Source organism: Bison bison, unplaced genomic scaffold, assembly GCF_000754665.1.
Source record: "Bison bison bison isolate TAMUID 2011002044 unplaced genomic scaffold, Bison_UMD1.0 scf7180017864182, whole genome shotgun sequence".
In the NCBI taxonomy this organism is placed as follows: Eukaryota; Metazoa; Chordata; class Mammalia; order Artiodactyla; family Bovidae; genus Bison; species Bison bison.
The window spans coordinates 1714050-1731665 of record NW_011494754.1 but is presented as its reverse complement, the minus strand read 5'-3'; the positions used below and the strand labels follow the sequence as shown (position 1 = coordinate 1731665).

At 40.9% G+C, this 17616-nt stretch overlaps 1 protein-coding gene across 2 annotated transcripts in view; it reads right to left on the bottom strand.

Annotated features, from left to right (window-relative positions):
• The window catches only part of DCDC2 (doublecortin domain containing 2), a 146138-nt gene that overhangs the window by 65412 nt on the left and 63110 nt on the right, over positions 1-17616 (bottom strand). For both annotated transcript variants that reach the window (XM_010843512.1, XM_010843513.1), the window contains one exon: positions 11961-12120. In XM_010843512.1, the coding sequence (XP_010841814.1) occupies positions 11961-12120 (160 nt within the window). The remainder of the gene's footprint in view (positions 1-11960; positions 12121-17616) is intronic.

The following is a 17616-nucleotide window of genomic DNA, read 5'->3' as shown; positions in this document are numbered from 1 at the left end:
CAGCAGGGATGGCATCACCGACTCAATGGACACAAGTTTGAGTGAACTCCGGGAGTTGGTGATGGACAGGAAGGCCTGGCATGCTGTGATTCATGGGGTTGCAAAGAGTCGGACACAACTGAGCGAATGAACTGACTGGACTGACTGACTGACTCAATTTGCAAGATTCATCAAACTGTTGACTTATTTGAGCACTCTTCTGTATATATGTTAGTGAAAGTTGCTCAGTCATGTCCAACTCTTTGCGACCCCCGTGGACTATACAGTCCATGGAATTCTTCAGGCCAAAACACTGGAGTGGGTAGCCTTTCCCTTCTCCAGGGGATCTTCCCAACCCAGGTATTGAAGCCAGTTCTCCTGTATTGCAGGCAGATTCTTTACCAGCTGAGCCACCAGGGAAGCCCAAGAACACTGGAGTGGGTAGTCTATCCCTTTTCCAGGAGATCTTCCCAACCCGGGGGATTGAACCGGGGTCTCCTGCATTGCAGGTGGATTCTTTACCAACTGAGCTATCAGGGAAGCCCAAATATGTTATATGTTATATGTCCCTGAAAAGTTTATTTTTAAAAAATGTGCCCAGGGTATACCAGTGTATGTGTCTATGTAGCCACTCGCTCTTCTGACAGATCCTGGGCTGCTCAAGGAAAGAGAAAGATCTCCAAAACTTCAGACATTTCTTCTCCTTGGAGCTTAAGAGAATAGAATACAAAAAAAAAAAATAACAGAGAAGAGTGAGTAGCCTGGGTCTGTGTGAGAAGAAGAGAATCATCAGGAGGCTGACCGAGCCTTCTGTAAAATTTCATGGCGGGGGTGGGGGCGCTCAATTGAAAGTTATGTTCCACCATTTAAAGTGAGAAAATAGAAATGTAAATAATCTCCAATCCAAAGTGGCTTTTAAATCCTCTATTAATGGAAAATTCGATATGTAGACAGTACTACACAAAGAATAATTTCACAGTATAAACTGAGGAAAATTTATCAGTTCAGCTTAGTTTTAATAGCCTCAGTTTTTTAGTGGTATCTTCTTAAAACTGTTATCTTGGCAGCACAGTACACCAATTCAGGGGCCATCGAACCAGGTAGATTTTCTAAATCAAATTATAAGGAGATTAATGTTTCAGTTTTCCCCACATAGAGCCATATATTGCACCTCAGCTTTAATATTGATTTCTTAAGTAAGCAGTCTTTTTCTCTAACCAATTACCTCCCCTTGAATTTAAACAAAATATCTCCACTTACATGGATGCATATCTCTTTTGCCTGGACACTCTGGCAGACAGAGACCTTGTGAATCTCTGTGTTACTGGGAGATATCTGATTAGCCAATTTGATTTAATCAAGCTAACTCTCACCAAGAAATGTCATCATAAATGATTGCAATGCCTAAATTCAAATAAAAGCATAGCAAAAAAAATGTCATACTTTGGAAAGTATGTTTGGAAACATTCCATCATGCTCTCATCACACTTTATGGAGAGCTAACTATTAATATATGTTAGCAACTGAGCCAGATGCTGGACCCTGGAGAAGATGAATAACGCACTGATAAGGAGGAGTCCTGGCTCCCGAACTGTTCACAGACCAGTGGGAAAAGGCCATGTAACGTGCACTATGGCACAGTCACGTACTGCTGTTGGAGCCAGAGAGAGGAAGACTCAACGCTGAGAGTGTCGGGACCAACATGACAGAAGCCACGACACCACAGTGAGTCTTACAGATGATAAAGTTGATGGGAACTCGGAGGGTATTCTAGGCCCATACAGAGGACATGCAACAGTTCATGCCATCAGCTCTAGATGAGTCCTGTGACGTGCATGCCGGAGGCTGGTGGAAGATGAAGTGGGAAAGGAAGGCCATGGACAAGAGAAGCTCCTAAAGGAATTCCATTAGAAACGGGTTTGTGGTTTTAGGACATGGCTGGCAGTTATGAAGGACAGACTGGGAGGGCACTCAGGAGATCTCACCTAGAAGGCTGCAGAGTCTACAAGATAAACAGGGAGCTTCAATCAGGAGGGACCAGGGGAGCAGAACCAGATTCAAGAGACTCTGTGCAAATTAGCCCTGACTGAGGGACAAGCAGGGACAAGGGAGACTGAGGGACAAGGAAAAGTCTAGGCTGACTCTAACGTTAACAGGATTAAAATGATGGGAGGCATGAGGGGAAGGGGATTAGAAAGGAATGGAGCAGGGACTGGTCTTGTCTTGAATATCCACTGCCAGCTGGTAGGAACTACAGATGCCTCCTCTGACCCCGCCCACGAACAACCACTCCCAGGCTTCTTTCTGGCTTCACAGTACGGTGAGACAAGGAATATGTGAGGAAAACTAAATCAGATAGAATCGGATCAGATCAGTCGCTCAGTCGTGTCCAACTCTTTGCGACCCCATGAATCGCAGCACGCCAGGCCTCTCTGTCCGTCACCAATTCCCAGAGTTCACTCAGACTCATGTCCATCGAGTCAGTGATGCCATCCAGCCATCTCATCCTCTGTCGTCCCCTTCTCCTCCTGCCCCCAATCCCTCCCAGTATCAGAGTCTTTTACAATGAGTCAACTCTTCGTATGAGGTGGCCAAAGTACTGGAGTTTCAGCTTTAGCATCATTCCTTCCAAAGAAATCCCAGGGCTGATCTCCTTCAGAATGGACTGGTTGGATCTCCTTGCAGGCTTGGAGAATTTTTTTTTAGACATGTGCATGTAGAGTGCCTGGGAGAAATCAAGGTAGACACTGCAAGTCGTCAGAAATAGAACCCTTAGTCTAAGAAAAGTGGTTGAACCTGGAGACAAATTCCAGTGTCCTATCCATAAGGATGAGTTAAGGGTGTTTTGTGGTGAGGGATACATAAGAATGGAACTCCTTCAGTCACTTTAAGGAGAAGTCACCATTTTTGTTGTTTTTATGGGCAACGGCCTTCAATGTAAACTGTGATGTTCTCTGTCACCATTACGATTTTTAAGAAGAGTACATGAGCACCTCTGAGTTAATCTTAGAAAGGATATAAAAATAACATTATAAGATTAAGCCATCCAGGAAAAGCCCAGAGGGGAAAAAAAGACCAGCAAATAAACAAAAAATCACAGCAATTCTCCACTGTCCAATAAACAAATCTGTGAAATCCCTGTCCTTCCCTGCCCACGTTAAATTAAATTACTATTCTAATTTGGAGGATTAATTAACATTTAACTACTCTGGGTTTAAGGAGGGTTCAGGATGGGGAACACATGTATACTAGTGGTGGATTCATTTTGATATTTGGCAAAACTAACACAATTATGTAAAGTTTAAAAATAAAATAAAATTTAAAAATAAAATAAAATAAAATGCATTCAAAATTTAAAAATGCTGAACTCAGTCTTGGTTTTCTTTCCTCCCATCCCCCATTCTATGCCTAGAATATCTCTCAAATATCAGTTCCCGATCTCAACAGTCATATGTAGCCTCCTTCCTCTGCTCTCAAAGCCTTTTCCATGAACCCTCTTCTGCTATCCATAATATCTGACTTTGATCTACAGAAGTTTTTGAGTCTCCAACTCAATTTTAATCTTCATGAGAAGAAAATCATGTTTTTCCCCATCTTTATGCCTCTCCTCCAAGGAGCAGACTCATCATGCTGACAGTAAAATGCAACGAAGCAAATAGAGAAAGATTAACCTAGAAACTGACTGGAGTGAAAGAAAATGAATGAGTAGGGATATTTTTGGCTTTTAAAAATGTTTTAGAAGGAATGATTTTGCCCCCACCCCACCGCTGACCTTTTTCTTCTTCTCTTTCCTCCTACTTCTTTCTAAGCCTACCAACCTTCTTTGAGTTTTTCATCATTCTACAGAGACTTCCTTAGTTTTGAGCTTCAGACCAGGGTGGCAAGTGAGTCTTTAAAGGGAGAGAAAGGGAAGCAATAAGAAGGCAGCTACCTGGGGCAACATGAATTAATAATGGATCCCCTCCCTAATGTAAACTGGGGTAACCATCATGGGAAACAATAGAGAGGTTCCTTAGAAAACAAAAATAGAGCTACCATATGATCCAGCAATCCCACTCCTGGGCATATATCCAGACCAAATTATAACTCAAAAAGATACACACAACTCTTAGGTTCATAGCACCACTACTGACAAAAGCCAAGACATGGGAACAACCTACATGTCCATCAATAGATGAATGGATAAAGGTGATGTGGTGTGTATTTATATACATAAAGGAACACTACTCAGCCATAAAAGAGAACAAAATAATGCCGCCTGCAGCAGCATGGATGGACCTAGAGATTATCATATAAGCAAAGTCAGTCAGAAAGAGAAAGACAAATAACATACGATGTCATTTATATGTACAGTCTAAAATAGGATACAAAGAAATGTATCTACAAAAGGGAAACAGACTCATAGATGACAGATCAGACTTGGGGCTGCCAAGGTGGAGGAGTGCTGGGGCGGGAAGGACTGGCAGTTTAGGATTAGCAGATGCAAATTATTATATATAGGATGGATAAACAACAAGGTCCTACTGTAAGCACAGGGAGCTATATTCAATATTCTGTGATAAACCAAAATGGAAAAGAATATGAAAAAGAAGATACATATGCATATATATATATATCTAAATCACTTTGCTGTACAACAGAAATTAACATTGTAAATCAACTATACTTCAATAAAATTTAAAAATTCAAGAATTAAAAAAACAATGAGGACCCTCCTCACTTCCCCATCTCCAGGCTCCCTAATTCTAGATACTAAAGTTCTTCATTTCTGATGTGGAGACCATTCAAACTAATTCATATCTCCTTACATAGATACTGCTATTAACCACTAGCCTCTTCAGGCACTTTGTACTTTATCCAAGTGTTTTCACATTCATTTTCATTAACGTTCCATTATGATGAAAATGCTAAATAACCATAATCGTGCTTCTAAATTAGAACCTCAGGGTGAACCTGGGAATAAAGTCTACAGAGAATTTGATGATTCTCTCAACTAATTTCTAAAAATTAGACAGCAAACCTGCCTGCCTCATGAGTGAAAAATTGCCTTATATCTATCTACTACAGAAAATTTTTATTCCTTTTGTCCCTTCCACCTGATGTTTGCTCCGAAAATAAAAATTCCTAAGGGGTGAACTCATCCATCTAAATGCTATCGGGTGCTGTGGTAATTAGATCTGGAACTCTTGTTTCAGTTAGCAAAACTTACCAAGCTGAAAGTGTAATAGATCCAAAACATTCGAGGATGAAAAGCACCAGAGAAAATATGGAGACCGTTTGTTAGTAACTGCGCTTACTAGTTCCTTTTAAGTTTCTGTCCTAGATGGCTAACCCTCTCATCTTTCAGAACAATGACAGCCCACAACACTCATTCCGAAATTAGATGAAGCCACTGGGCCCCCTGGTGACTCAGACAGTAAAGCGTCTGCCTGCAATGCGGGAGACCCGGGTTCGATCCCTGGGTTGGGAAGATCCCCTGGAGAAGGAAATGGCAATCCACTGCAGCACTCTTGCCTGGAAAACCCCATGGATGGAGGAGCCTGATAGGCTACAGTCCATGGAATCGCAAAGAGTCGGACTCGACTGAGCAACTTCACTTTCACTTTCACTGAGAACTCTGGTGCCAGTGAGGAACAAAAGACATTTTCTTTAATTAAGTAAAAGTCATTGTTCCCTTTCGCTCTTAATACAACTTGGGCTTATCTCACATGGGAACTGTCTTTTCGTTCAATTGGATATTTTTGGTAGCTTTACAGTTATGGAGGAATAATCATTCATTTTCAGACTGCAAAATCTTCACCTCATACAAAAAAAAAAATTTAGAATCTTGAACTATCATTTTCTTTGAATCCCTAAGTACAGTTTAAATCCATTTTCTTGCTATTATTTGTTGGTGTTCAATGACTCTACAGAATGACTCTGCTTTTGTTTTTGATCTGAGATGTCAATGCATTTTTATCTTTCCTGGTGCTGTGCACAGAAGGTTTCTGACCCTGATCTAGGAACAGTGACTAGAGGAAGACCACTGCACTGATGGGACATAAACTTCAGAGTTGCACCATTAACTCTGCGTTTGGAATTGGTCACCCTTAATTTCAATCGTGACCGACCTACACACACACACAAACACACACACTCTCAACACTGAGTGCTACTCTGAGCAGAATACTTTGCTGGCTGGTTATCTGTGTGTGTACATGTGCACGTGTGTGAGCTCAGTTGTGTCCGACTCTTTGCAACCCTATGGACTGTAGCCCACCAGGTTCCTCTGTCCATGGCATTTTCCAGGCAAGAATACAGGAGTGGGTTGCCATTTCCTCCTCCAGGGCATCTTCCCCACCCAGAGCTTATCTGTGTCTCCAGTGTAAATGATGCCCTCGCAACTGCTGATCCTCTAATAGACCAAGCCCCTCTCCTGGTTTTATTTCACTGCAGGGCTGGCAACAGAAAGAGGAAGCTGGGGAGGAGGAAATGTAATAAATCCCATGACTACTTCTTCCCCTCCCCTCCACCCTGTCACCTCCCACTATCGGCGTCACAGACATTCCTGATATCAGAATCCACCAGGAAGTCCCTTGCTTCCCGTTTTTATCCTGAGTCGCCTGTGATGAGGAACCATGCAAGTGCCTGAGCTGGTTCATCAGCTGAATGAAAGCAGCTCAAGTTTCCATGTTTCCTGATCCAATTCTGAGGATGAACTGCTGTAACGCTTCAAGCTCAGGGTGACGCAGCAAACCCTATGCAGGTTGTAAGTATTAGAAAAATTCAAGAGCATGACTACCCAAGGGCGGTCACCCAGCAAGGTCACAATATTCAAACATCCTTCCCCGGCCATGCACCTGCCACCCATCATTCATGAGTCTAAACATCACACGATCCTTGGAAATTCATTGAACAATGCTGGGAACAAGCCAGGAACTACATCAAGGGTACTAGCCCGTGTGTGTCTACGAGCATGCCCACACATGGAAACAGAAAGGGAATTGCATCCTTCAAAGGAAAACTAATCGTGGGGATTCCCTGACAGTCCAGTGGTTAGAACTTTGTCCTTCCACTACAGGGGGCACAGGTTCACTCTCTGGTAGGGGACCTCGCCTGCTGTGCTGCATGGCAAAAGGAAAAACAAGGAACAGGTCTTGGTTTTGCTTACATTCTAATTGTTGTTACTTTAGTCATCTCCCACTCTTTTGAGACCCCATGGACTATAGACCACCAGGCTTCTCTGTGCATGGGATTTCCCAGACAAGAATACTGGAGTAGGTTGCCATTTCCTTCTCCAGGGATCTTCCCAAACCCACATCTCCTACACTGGCAGGCAGATTCTCTACCACTGAGTCACGGGGGAAAAAATTTTTAATACTCTGCTTTAAAAAATATATAGTTATCAATACCACATAAACCACAGCAGTACAGACTAAGCTATTTTCTCTATAGCTTTCCCAGTATTTCGAAGGAGCCTTAAACCCACTATACTTCCTGTGTTCCAAGAGCTCTAAAAACACTAAATTTTTTATGTAAAAATTATTAAAAATATCAGTGAATACAATCAATCCCAAAATACTTTAAAGCAATCATTATTAAAATTTTTCTCAGAGAGGAGACCATAACTAGTTAACAGCCTCTGAAACCTATCTTCAGGCACCACTCAGGTGGAAAGTGTAAGGAAAACATATGCTGGTCAGTTAAGCCGGTATTTAAATGCAGCACTAAAAATGCATTTCACGCCCAACTTCATCAATCACCAACCAATCTTACTTTGCATCTTGGCTACCAAAAGAAAATGAGATTTGTTTCCCTGAAGAAATACGTCAAAGCTCTGCTTGAATTATTAAGCTTTACTATTATAGAGAGAAACTGAGTCGGGGAAAAAAATGAAGAAAATAGAAAAAGAAATAAAATTAGACCCAGGTTGCCATCTACAGACTGTTATCAGCACTGCTCATTCCTGAAGCACTAGATATCAGAATATCAATAAATATCAGCAGAAACATAAAAGGCCAAAATGTATAACTATAATTGTAATAATTGCAAAAATCAAGATAGCCTATGAAGTCTCTCTTTTTTTCTAATTAATATGAGAACACTAAAGAACACTGATAAAAAAATCTTCAAAATTTAACATATGCTCTGAAGGAAGCATAGTTATGCATCTTAACTCTAAAATTTTAACACTTAGAAATAAAATTGGATAGATTACATCATTCCAAATTCAAAATATTTTAAGCATCAAAAACTGTTTCATCTCTAAAATAGAATTCTTGCATTTTTTGATGTGATATTTGTATATATTGAGAATTGATAATCACAATAAGTCTAGCCAAAATCTGTCCCCATTCATGGTTACAAAATTTTTATTCTTGTAATAATTTTTAAGATCTTCCCTCTTAGCAACTTTCAAATATGCAATGCAGTATTAATTTCCTGCATTTTTGGCTCATTATCTTGATTCTCTATATACCTTTCCTTTCATTTTGTTTCAAGTTTTTATTGCTTTTCCCTTTCTAAAGAATAAGAGCCCTCTGGAGGCACAAATGTCCAAAATCACACACTTGGTTCTAATTACTAAAACAGATGCTATTAAAGCAAAAAGCAACTGCAATAATAACTGAATTTGGAGACTGAAGGAGGAAAAAGAAAGAAAGAAATCAAGACCAATATTTTTGCTAATATAACCTAGAAAATCGCCTTTTAAAGCCAAAGACATCTGGAGAGAGATCTGATAAGGAGAAACAGCTCAATTTTCAAAAGCAGGGATTTAAGCTAATATCCTTAAACTTATCAAGTGATGATTTAATCTTATAAACGGTACAAAAGCTTTTTTTCATTTTCCCTGGGAAAATTGTTTTGGAAGCCAAGATTCATTTTCCAGGTCATATGTTCTTTCTATCAAGATGAAAAGATACAAGATGCTTCGTCTAAACTCTTATATATGCTTCTAAATCCACGGTATAGGCCTCTTGTGCACATGTACTTGCTAAGTTGCTTCAGTCGTGTCCGACTCTGCGACCCCGTGGACTGTAGCCCGCCAGGCTCCTCTGTCCATGGGATTCTCCAGGCAAGAATACTGGAGTGGATTGCCATTTCCTTCTCCAGGGGATCTCCCTGACCCAGGGATCAAACCTGCGTCTCACGTCTCCTGCACTGGCAGGCAGGTTTTTCACCACTAGCACTAGCCCAAAAGCCTCTTACTGGGAACAAGAATTCCCCAAACCTTCATTTAAAAGACACCAGCCATTGTCCTATGTATCACCGGGATATAGCGGTGAAAACCTACTATCTACACATTATAAAACCACATTGCAAACTGTACTTAAAGTGGGCAATTAAAACCAGTGCAGATTCTCTAAAGACTGGGGAAGAATAGCTGAGGGCTCCTACATTTTCTTAGCACTTTAAAAATGTGACTTGTTTCCATGTTCAACATGTTTTGGTTATTTTCACCCCCACAGATGAAACTATCGTTGAAAACTATTTGTGGGGACTTCCCTGGCGGTCCAGTGGTTAAGACTTTGCTTTCCAAAGCAGCAGATAGGGGTTTGATCCCTGGTCAGAGAGCTAAGATCCTACAAGCCTCACAGCCAAAACACTAAAAAAACTCAAAACAGAAGCAATATCATAACAAATTCAATAAACACTTTAAAAATGGCCCACATCAACAACAAATCTTTTAAAGAGATCCTTGAAAATATGGGGAAAAAAATCTTTAAAAAAAGAGAAAACTATGAATTTCTACAAAGGCAAAAACACTGATAATTCAACTTTTTAATAACAGTTACTTTCCTGTAAAACATGGAAATGCTGATTCAGCCTCTTGTGTTTCCATGTTTCCATGAGTGAAATAACCTGAAGAGATGATGGTCCCCTCTCTCTTGAGGGAAAACTGCTAAATCTAAAGATTTTCAAAAAATAAATTGAGAGCAGGAGCTAGGATTTTCATAAGCCAATAAGAGCCACACAGAAAATAAGCAAGTAACATTTCATAAAAGCCTTTAATCGAAAATGATTCATGAAAAGTTTAACATGAGTCTTGTTTCTTAGTGGATTTTAAAATATTACAGAGACATCTATTTTGTAACTTTCATCATTCATTCACCAATATTTATTAAGTGTCTCATCTCTCAGACCTAGTTATTGGGGATTGAAAAAAATAAACTAGTAAGACATATCCCATGGCCTTGATGGTTTTGCAATCTAGTATATACGGATTAAAATAAACCCTCTATTATGTTTAATGTTCACATGTAAGGCATGCTTTTCAGGCTAGCTTTTCCTTTGGTGCCTGCCATACAACAATGGTAAAGAATCTGCCTGCAATGAAGGAGACCTGGGTTCAATCCCTGGGTCAGGAAGATTCCCTGGAGAAGGGAATGGCAACCCCACTCCAGTGTTCTCGCCTGGAGAATTCCATGGACAGAGGAGCCTGGCAGGCTATGCAGTCCATGGGGTCACAAAGAGTCGGACACGACTGAGCGACTAACACTTTCACTTTTTCCATACAACAAGCATTCACTCCACATCCATTGACTACATTTTACTCTGGCTTCCCCACTTTATGGTCACTGGAAAGGACTGAACAAACTTAAAGATAAAATCAAAATTATAAAGATAAATCTTAATATGAACCCACATGTTACAGAAAGCTAATAGGGCCAAAGAAAGTTAAATGACTTGCCCAAAGTCAAGAGCAGAACTGGGACAAGAATCTAGGACTCTGGGCTTCCAGCTAATTATCATTTAAATCTCTGAAACCTTAAGCCCCCTCCACTTTCTTCTCTGTGGAATTGACTCCTTCATTTCACCTGCTCTTTTAACTTCGTCTCGCACATCTCTCTTCTGACCCTGTAACCATCTGAGCAGCATCTTCTAAGCCCTCACACAAGTCTGTACTGTCTCCTTAGCAGTGAACACCACATAAGCTGTGATTCTAATGTGACACTTTGTATGGACTTTGAAGTGAGCTGGAGCTCTCAGGAGGAAGACAGAGCTCTGGCCATGAATCTGAAACTTGATCCCATTCACCCCTTTTCAGAGCAGCCCAGCACGTCTTCCTGCGGAGGTGAGTGGATCCCAGGGGGAGGGAGAAGCAGTCACTCCTCCAGCCGTGTCCCAGCCAGCCCAGCTGCCCACAGCATCACTCGACACTCATGTGTTCAGCCCACTGAGACCACGCTTGGAGTGAAACCAAAAAGAGCCCATCTTCACAAAAAGCTAACGTGAAAAGGTCACAATTCTGACAGCATGCCTCCTTAGTCGACCCCATGGATCATACAGACCATGGCATACTCCAGGCCAGGAGTGCAATAGGTAGCCGTACCCTTCTCCAGGAGATCTTCCCAACCCAGGAATCGAACCCAGGTCTCACACATGCAGGTGGATTCTTTACCAGCTGAGCCACCGGGGAAGCTCTAGTTTATCACACTTTTATCCTATAATCTTGTATTAATGCAAAATGCTTTAAATTATTTTATACCGTCTCTCAACTGGTAATGCAAGGTATGTAACTATTAATAATTCAGTACATGGTGTTTATTGGTAAAGTTGTATGGGTGTTCTCTTGGATATCAGTGAAACACCTTTTTGAAAAAGTGATCTGTGACTTAAAAGCAGTTAGTAATAAATGTGAACAAGAGTTGTAGACACACAAATAAGAGAGATCACAAGTAGGTGGTAAAAATATTAATCAAGCACTTTTAGCTGGAACACAGGATGGTAAAATTTACCTTTCTCAATAAGAACACTCAAGAAATATTTTCTCTTGAAGTGTATCCTCATAGCACAATTGCTAATTACAACTAGAAATTAAGTGTGAAAAATACCAGCAATCTCTCATACACAGAAAGTCTTCTTTGAAAACTCTCATAAGTGACAAATACTCTGTGAGTCCAGGAAAACAAACAGATCTACTTACAAATTAAAACTGTATCACAGCCTTAAGATAATGATCATCAGTAATAACAATATAATAATAATAACAAACTTACCACTGTTTGGGATTGTTTGCGGTGAACTCTTTAACTTGGCATTTTGTTTCCCTTTCGTGGGTTTTTTGGAATTCGCATGTTTTTTCCCTTTCCTCTTTGGGGGCTGAGGAGATGAGTTGTCACTGGATCCAACTGTCGACTTAGACTGGCGATCATTTCCCTACGTGGCAAAAGATTAACTCTTACTATCGGCTGATGAACGCCTCGAGTGGTAAGTACAAGTCACTAACGTGGTGAAAGGGGCAGGGGCCACAGGTGGGCATTCTGTGCTGATTCTGCTTCTATCTATTACCTACATTAAATTCTTCCTGGTGGCAGAGGAAGGGTCTACCAGGGGAAGGAGAATAAAAATAATAGCACTTGAGGGACTTCCCTGGCAGTCCAGAGGTTACAACTTCTCCTTCCAATGCAGGGTGTGCAGATGTAATCCCTGATCAGGGAACTAATCTCTCACATGCTTTGCAGTCCAAAAAAAAAAAACATAAAACAGAAGCAATATTGTAACAAATGTGAAAGACTTTAAAAAAATGGTCCACATCAAAAAATATTTTTAAACAAATAATAGCACTTGACAACTGCTGAGTGTTGATATGTACCGGGTGTTGCTATGAAACTGTCTCACTCAGTCCTCATAACCTGAGAAACAGGTACTGTTATCGCCCCATCGTATAGACAAGCAAATGAGGCTTAGAGGTTAAGCCTGGCCAAGGTCACATAGCCAGCAAGGACCAGAGCCAGTCTGCTGTCTCAACCATCCTCTTCCTCCTGCACCTTTCAGAAGAATCAGCAGATAGCTATTGGATGAGGAATGATGACAAAATCCAGTTTGATCAGCTGATCGAGAAATACCTTTTTAACTAGTTGTCACAGTGAGCACACAGGTACCATCATACAAGCAGACGCACACTGTGCTTAAAGAAAACCTCCGATACTGACTCATCTGTCGGTGACTTCACCATCTCTATGAATCACAGATCCAGAGCAACATAGACACAAGCAGCTCAAGACCACATACCCCCCACCACCATTCCTGCAAGACAACCCCGCTGACCACACCTATGGCGGTTGCCTCTGATTCCCATGTGCATCTCGAAATGAAGACCTCGCATCTGAAAAGGGGGCTTCCCAGCATGAAGATGAGGTTGAGCTCAGCGGCTGCTGTGGTGGGCTCATGTACAGTTCCTGGGGAGCCACATAAGAGCCACTACAGTGCTGGTCACTGTACCCAAGGAACAGCTGTGCTGATTCTCAGTGCAAGACATTCCCTCCTAGCAAGACAGCCTTGGCCTTAGGACACTCAGGTGCTACGCCTACCTGAATGTGTGAGGTGTGAGGCTGCAGGTAGCAGAAATAATGCAAGTTTTAGAGACCCTGACTCAGAGTCACGGCACTGCCACCAACCACCAATGGGACCTTGAGGTAACTAGTTCCTACCTCTTGGAACCTGTTTCCTTATCAATTCAGTTGAGTTCAGTTCAGTTGCTCAGTCATGTCCGACTCTTTGCGACCCCATGGACCCCTTATCAATTGAATGGGGTTAATGTGCCTGCTGTTAGGTCTCTTACATGAAATGAAATGGTAACATTTATAAAGTAACCGGTATAGTGCCTGGTGGGCTTCCCTTGTGGCTCGGCGGTAAAGAATCTGCCTGCAATGCAGGAGACGTGAGTTTGATGCTTGGGTAGGGAAGATCCCCTGGAGAAGGAAATGGCAGCCCATTCCAGAAGTCTTGTTTGGGAAATCCAAGGGACAGAGAAGCCTGGCAGACTACAGTCCATGGGTTTGCAAAAGAGTTGAACACAACTTACCGACTAAACAAAACAGTGTCTGGCATGTAGTTTTATTCAAAGACTATCAGAGGGCTTCCTCCAAGAGCAGAGAGTTAATATCTTTTTCTTAAAAATCATATCAAATTTACACCATATTGGGTGCAATTTTATGCAACATCTGTACTATGCTAGTATCTGAAAATAAATGTAGTAATGTTAAATAAACAAATCTGCCTAGAAACCTATTATAACTGCTCATTTTAAACATTTAGATATTCAGTCATCCAGAAGTGTTTAAATAGCTTTAGCTATCACCCAATTAAGAATAGAAAATTTCACAGCTTTACAAATGAAGTTATTTATGCTATTTTGTCATAGCCTACAAGAAAATGAATTATGCATAGATTTATTAACAGTATGAAAACTTGTCCAAATCTATAACATTTTTTTGCATAATTTAATTTCCTATTCCAACTGCAATTTAAACATACCGTTTCCACTTAATTATTGCATTAACTGCAACCAGAGTTGGGGTCTTTTTTCTTTCCTTTTCTTCAATGATTATTTCTTGCAAAGCCATAAACTGCCAGGCAGGAGAAATGGCTAATGTGATTACAGTGGAGATTCCAAAAGCATCATATGAGAAGGAAGCATCAGCCTGGTCTCACATTCTAGTCTCTTTTCAAATTAGTTTATTCATCTCAAGATTTTAAAACTTTAAAAGCCTTGAATGAGAGGAGTAACCCTTCTAGCAAGCCTACTAGAATGTTCAGAGGTGCTGTTCAACTTATCAGGACTAAAATGAAACAAAGAAAGCAAAACTCTGGATTTCATCATGAGAGGTTTTTTGTTTTTTTTAATAGCTCTCTGGGAAAAGTCTTATTCACAAAAGGGGTAAAAGAAGGGAGAAACAGACAGTCCATCCTGGGGAGACTGAGGATTCACATGATTTTAAGCATCAACTCTTTTGCTGAATATACAAGAAGTTCTGATTTACTGCGTTTCTGATGAAAGTGAAAGTGAAGTCGTTCAGTCATGTCTGACTCTTTGCGCCCCCATGGGCTGTAGCCTACCAGGCTTCTCAGTCCATGGGATTTCCCAGGCAAGAGTACTGGAGTGGATTTCCAGGGACACCCAAAAGACCGATTTTGGAAAAAAAAAAAAAAAGACCGATTTTGGAAAATCAAGAAAGTTTAGTTGATTCCAATAACTATATGAGGCATAGCTTTGGTAACGGACACTCATGCATTCAAATACTGATTAATGACTAATTGCCAGGCACTTGACAAGAACTAAACTTAGCTTCCCTGGTGGCTCAGGCAGTAAAGAATCCGCCTGCAATGCAAGAGACCCGGGTTCAATCCCTGGGTGGGGAAGATCCCCTGGAGAAGGGAATGGCAACCCACTCCAGGATTCTCGTCTGGAAAATTCTATGGACAGGGGAGCCTGGAGGGTTTACAGCCCGTGGGGTTGCAAAGAGTCAGATACGACAGAGTGACTAACACAGCACAAATTAAACTTAGAAAAAAATAATTGTTTTGTAATTAGAAAACAGGAAAGAATTCAGATGTTTTCTATTTTAAAAAGAAAACACGTTGTATAGCACAGGGAACTCTATTCAATATTCTGTCATAATCTAAGTGGGGAAAGAATCTGAAAAAAATGGATATATGTATATAACTGAATCACTTTGCTATACACCTGAAACTAACACAACACTGTAAATCAACTATACTCCGATCTACAATAAAAAAGAAAGCAAGACTCATCTAAAAACTACAAACATGTGTAATAAATTAACAGACATAAATAGATCATATAGTATAAATTATATACTTATCTATTTACACAGTTTATTATATAAATTATAGATAATACATAGACAAATTATATAGAGAGAGGGAAGGGCAGAGTGACTCATAAATTGGATAGTCATTGCTATTTATGGGGCATAGGGAATAAAATTGTCATCTCATACTGCTATGTTAGTTGATAAGATAACATTACTCAGTAGCTCCTGCGTGCTAAATACTTATCAGATCAGATCAGTCGCTCAGTCGTGTCCGACTCTTTGCGACCCCATGAATCACAGCACGCCAGGCCTCTCTGTCCATCACCAACTCCCAGAGTTCACTGAGACTCACGTCCATCGAGTCAGTGATGCCATCCAGCCATCTCATCCTCTGTCATCCCCTTCTCCTCCTGCCCCCAATCCTTCCCAGCATCAGGGTCTTTTCCAATGAATCAACTCTTCGCATGAGGTGGCCAAAGTACTGGAGTTTCAGCTTTAGCATACACTTATCCTTCCAAAGAAATCCCAGGGCTGATCTCCTTCAGAATGGACTGGTTGGATCTCCTTGCAGTCCAAGGGACTCTCAAGAGTCTTCTCCAACACCACAGTTCAAAAACATCAATTCTTTGGTGCTTAGCCTTCTTGACAGTCCAACTCTCACATCCATACATGACCACAGGAAAAACCATAGCCTTGACTAGACGAACCTTTGTTGGCAAAGTAATGTCTCTGCTTTTGAATATGCTATCTAGGTTGGTCATAACTTTCCTTCCAAGGAGTAAGCGTCTTTTAATTTCATGGCTACAGTCACCATCTGCAGTGATTTTGGAGCCCAGAAAAATAAAGTCTGACACTGTTTCCACTGTTTCCCCATCTATTTGCCATGAAGTGATGGGACCGGATGCCATGATCTTCGTTTTCTGAATGTTGAGCTTTAAGCCAACTTTTTCACTCTCCACTTTCACTTTCATCAAGAGGCTTTTTACTTCTGCTTCACTTTCTGCCATAAGGGTGGTGTCATCTGCATATCTGAGGTTATTGATATTTCTCCGGGCAATCTTGATTCCAGCTTGTGTTTCTTCCAGTCCAGCGTTTCTCATGATGTACTCTGAATATAAGTTAAATAAACAGGGTGACAATATACAGCCTTGATGAACTCCTTTTCCTATTTGGAACCAGTCTGTTGTTCCATGTCCAATTTTAACTGTTGCTTCCTGACCTGCATACAAATTTCTCAAGAGGCAGATCAGGTGATCCGGTATTCCCATCTCTTGAAGAATTTTCCACAGTTTATTGTGATCCACACAGTCAAAGGCTTTGGCATAGTCAATAAAACAGAAATAGATGTTTTTCTGGAACTCTCTTGCTTTTTCCATGATCCAGCGGATGTTGGCAATTTGATCTCTGGTTCCTCTGCCTTTTCTAAAACCAGCTTGAACATCAGGAAGTTCACAGTTCACATATTGTTGAAGCCTGGCTTGGAGAATTTTGAGCATTACTTTACTAGCGTGTGAGATGAGTGCAATTGTGCAGTAGTTTGAGCATTCTTTGGCATTGCCTTTCTTTGGGATTGGAATGAAAACTGACCTTTTCCAGTCCTGTGACCACTGCTGAGTTTTCCAAATTTGCTGGCATATTGAGTGCAGCACTTTCACAGCATCATCTTTCAGGATTTGGTATAGCTCAACTGGAATTCCATCACCTCCACTAGCTTTGTTCGTAGTGATGCTTTCTAAGGCCCACTTGACTTCACATTCCAGGGTGTCTGGCTCTAGGTCAGTGATCACACCATCGTGATTATCTGGGTTGTGAAGATCTTTTTTGTACAGTTCTTCTGTGTATTCTTGCCATCTCTTCTTAATATCTTCTGCTTCTGTTAGGTCCATACCATTTCTGTCCTTTATCGAGCTCATCTTTGCATGAAGTGTTCATTTGGTATCTCTGATTTTCTTGAAGAGATCCCTAGTCTTTCCCATTCTGTTGTTTTCCTCTATTTCTTTGCATTGATCACTGAAGAAGGCTTTCTTATCTCTTCTTGCTATTCTTTGGAACTCTGCATTCAGATGTTCATATCTTTCCTTTTCTCCTTTGCTTT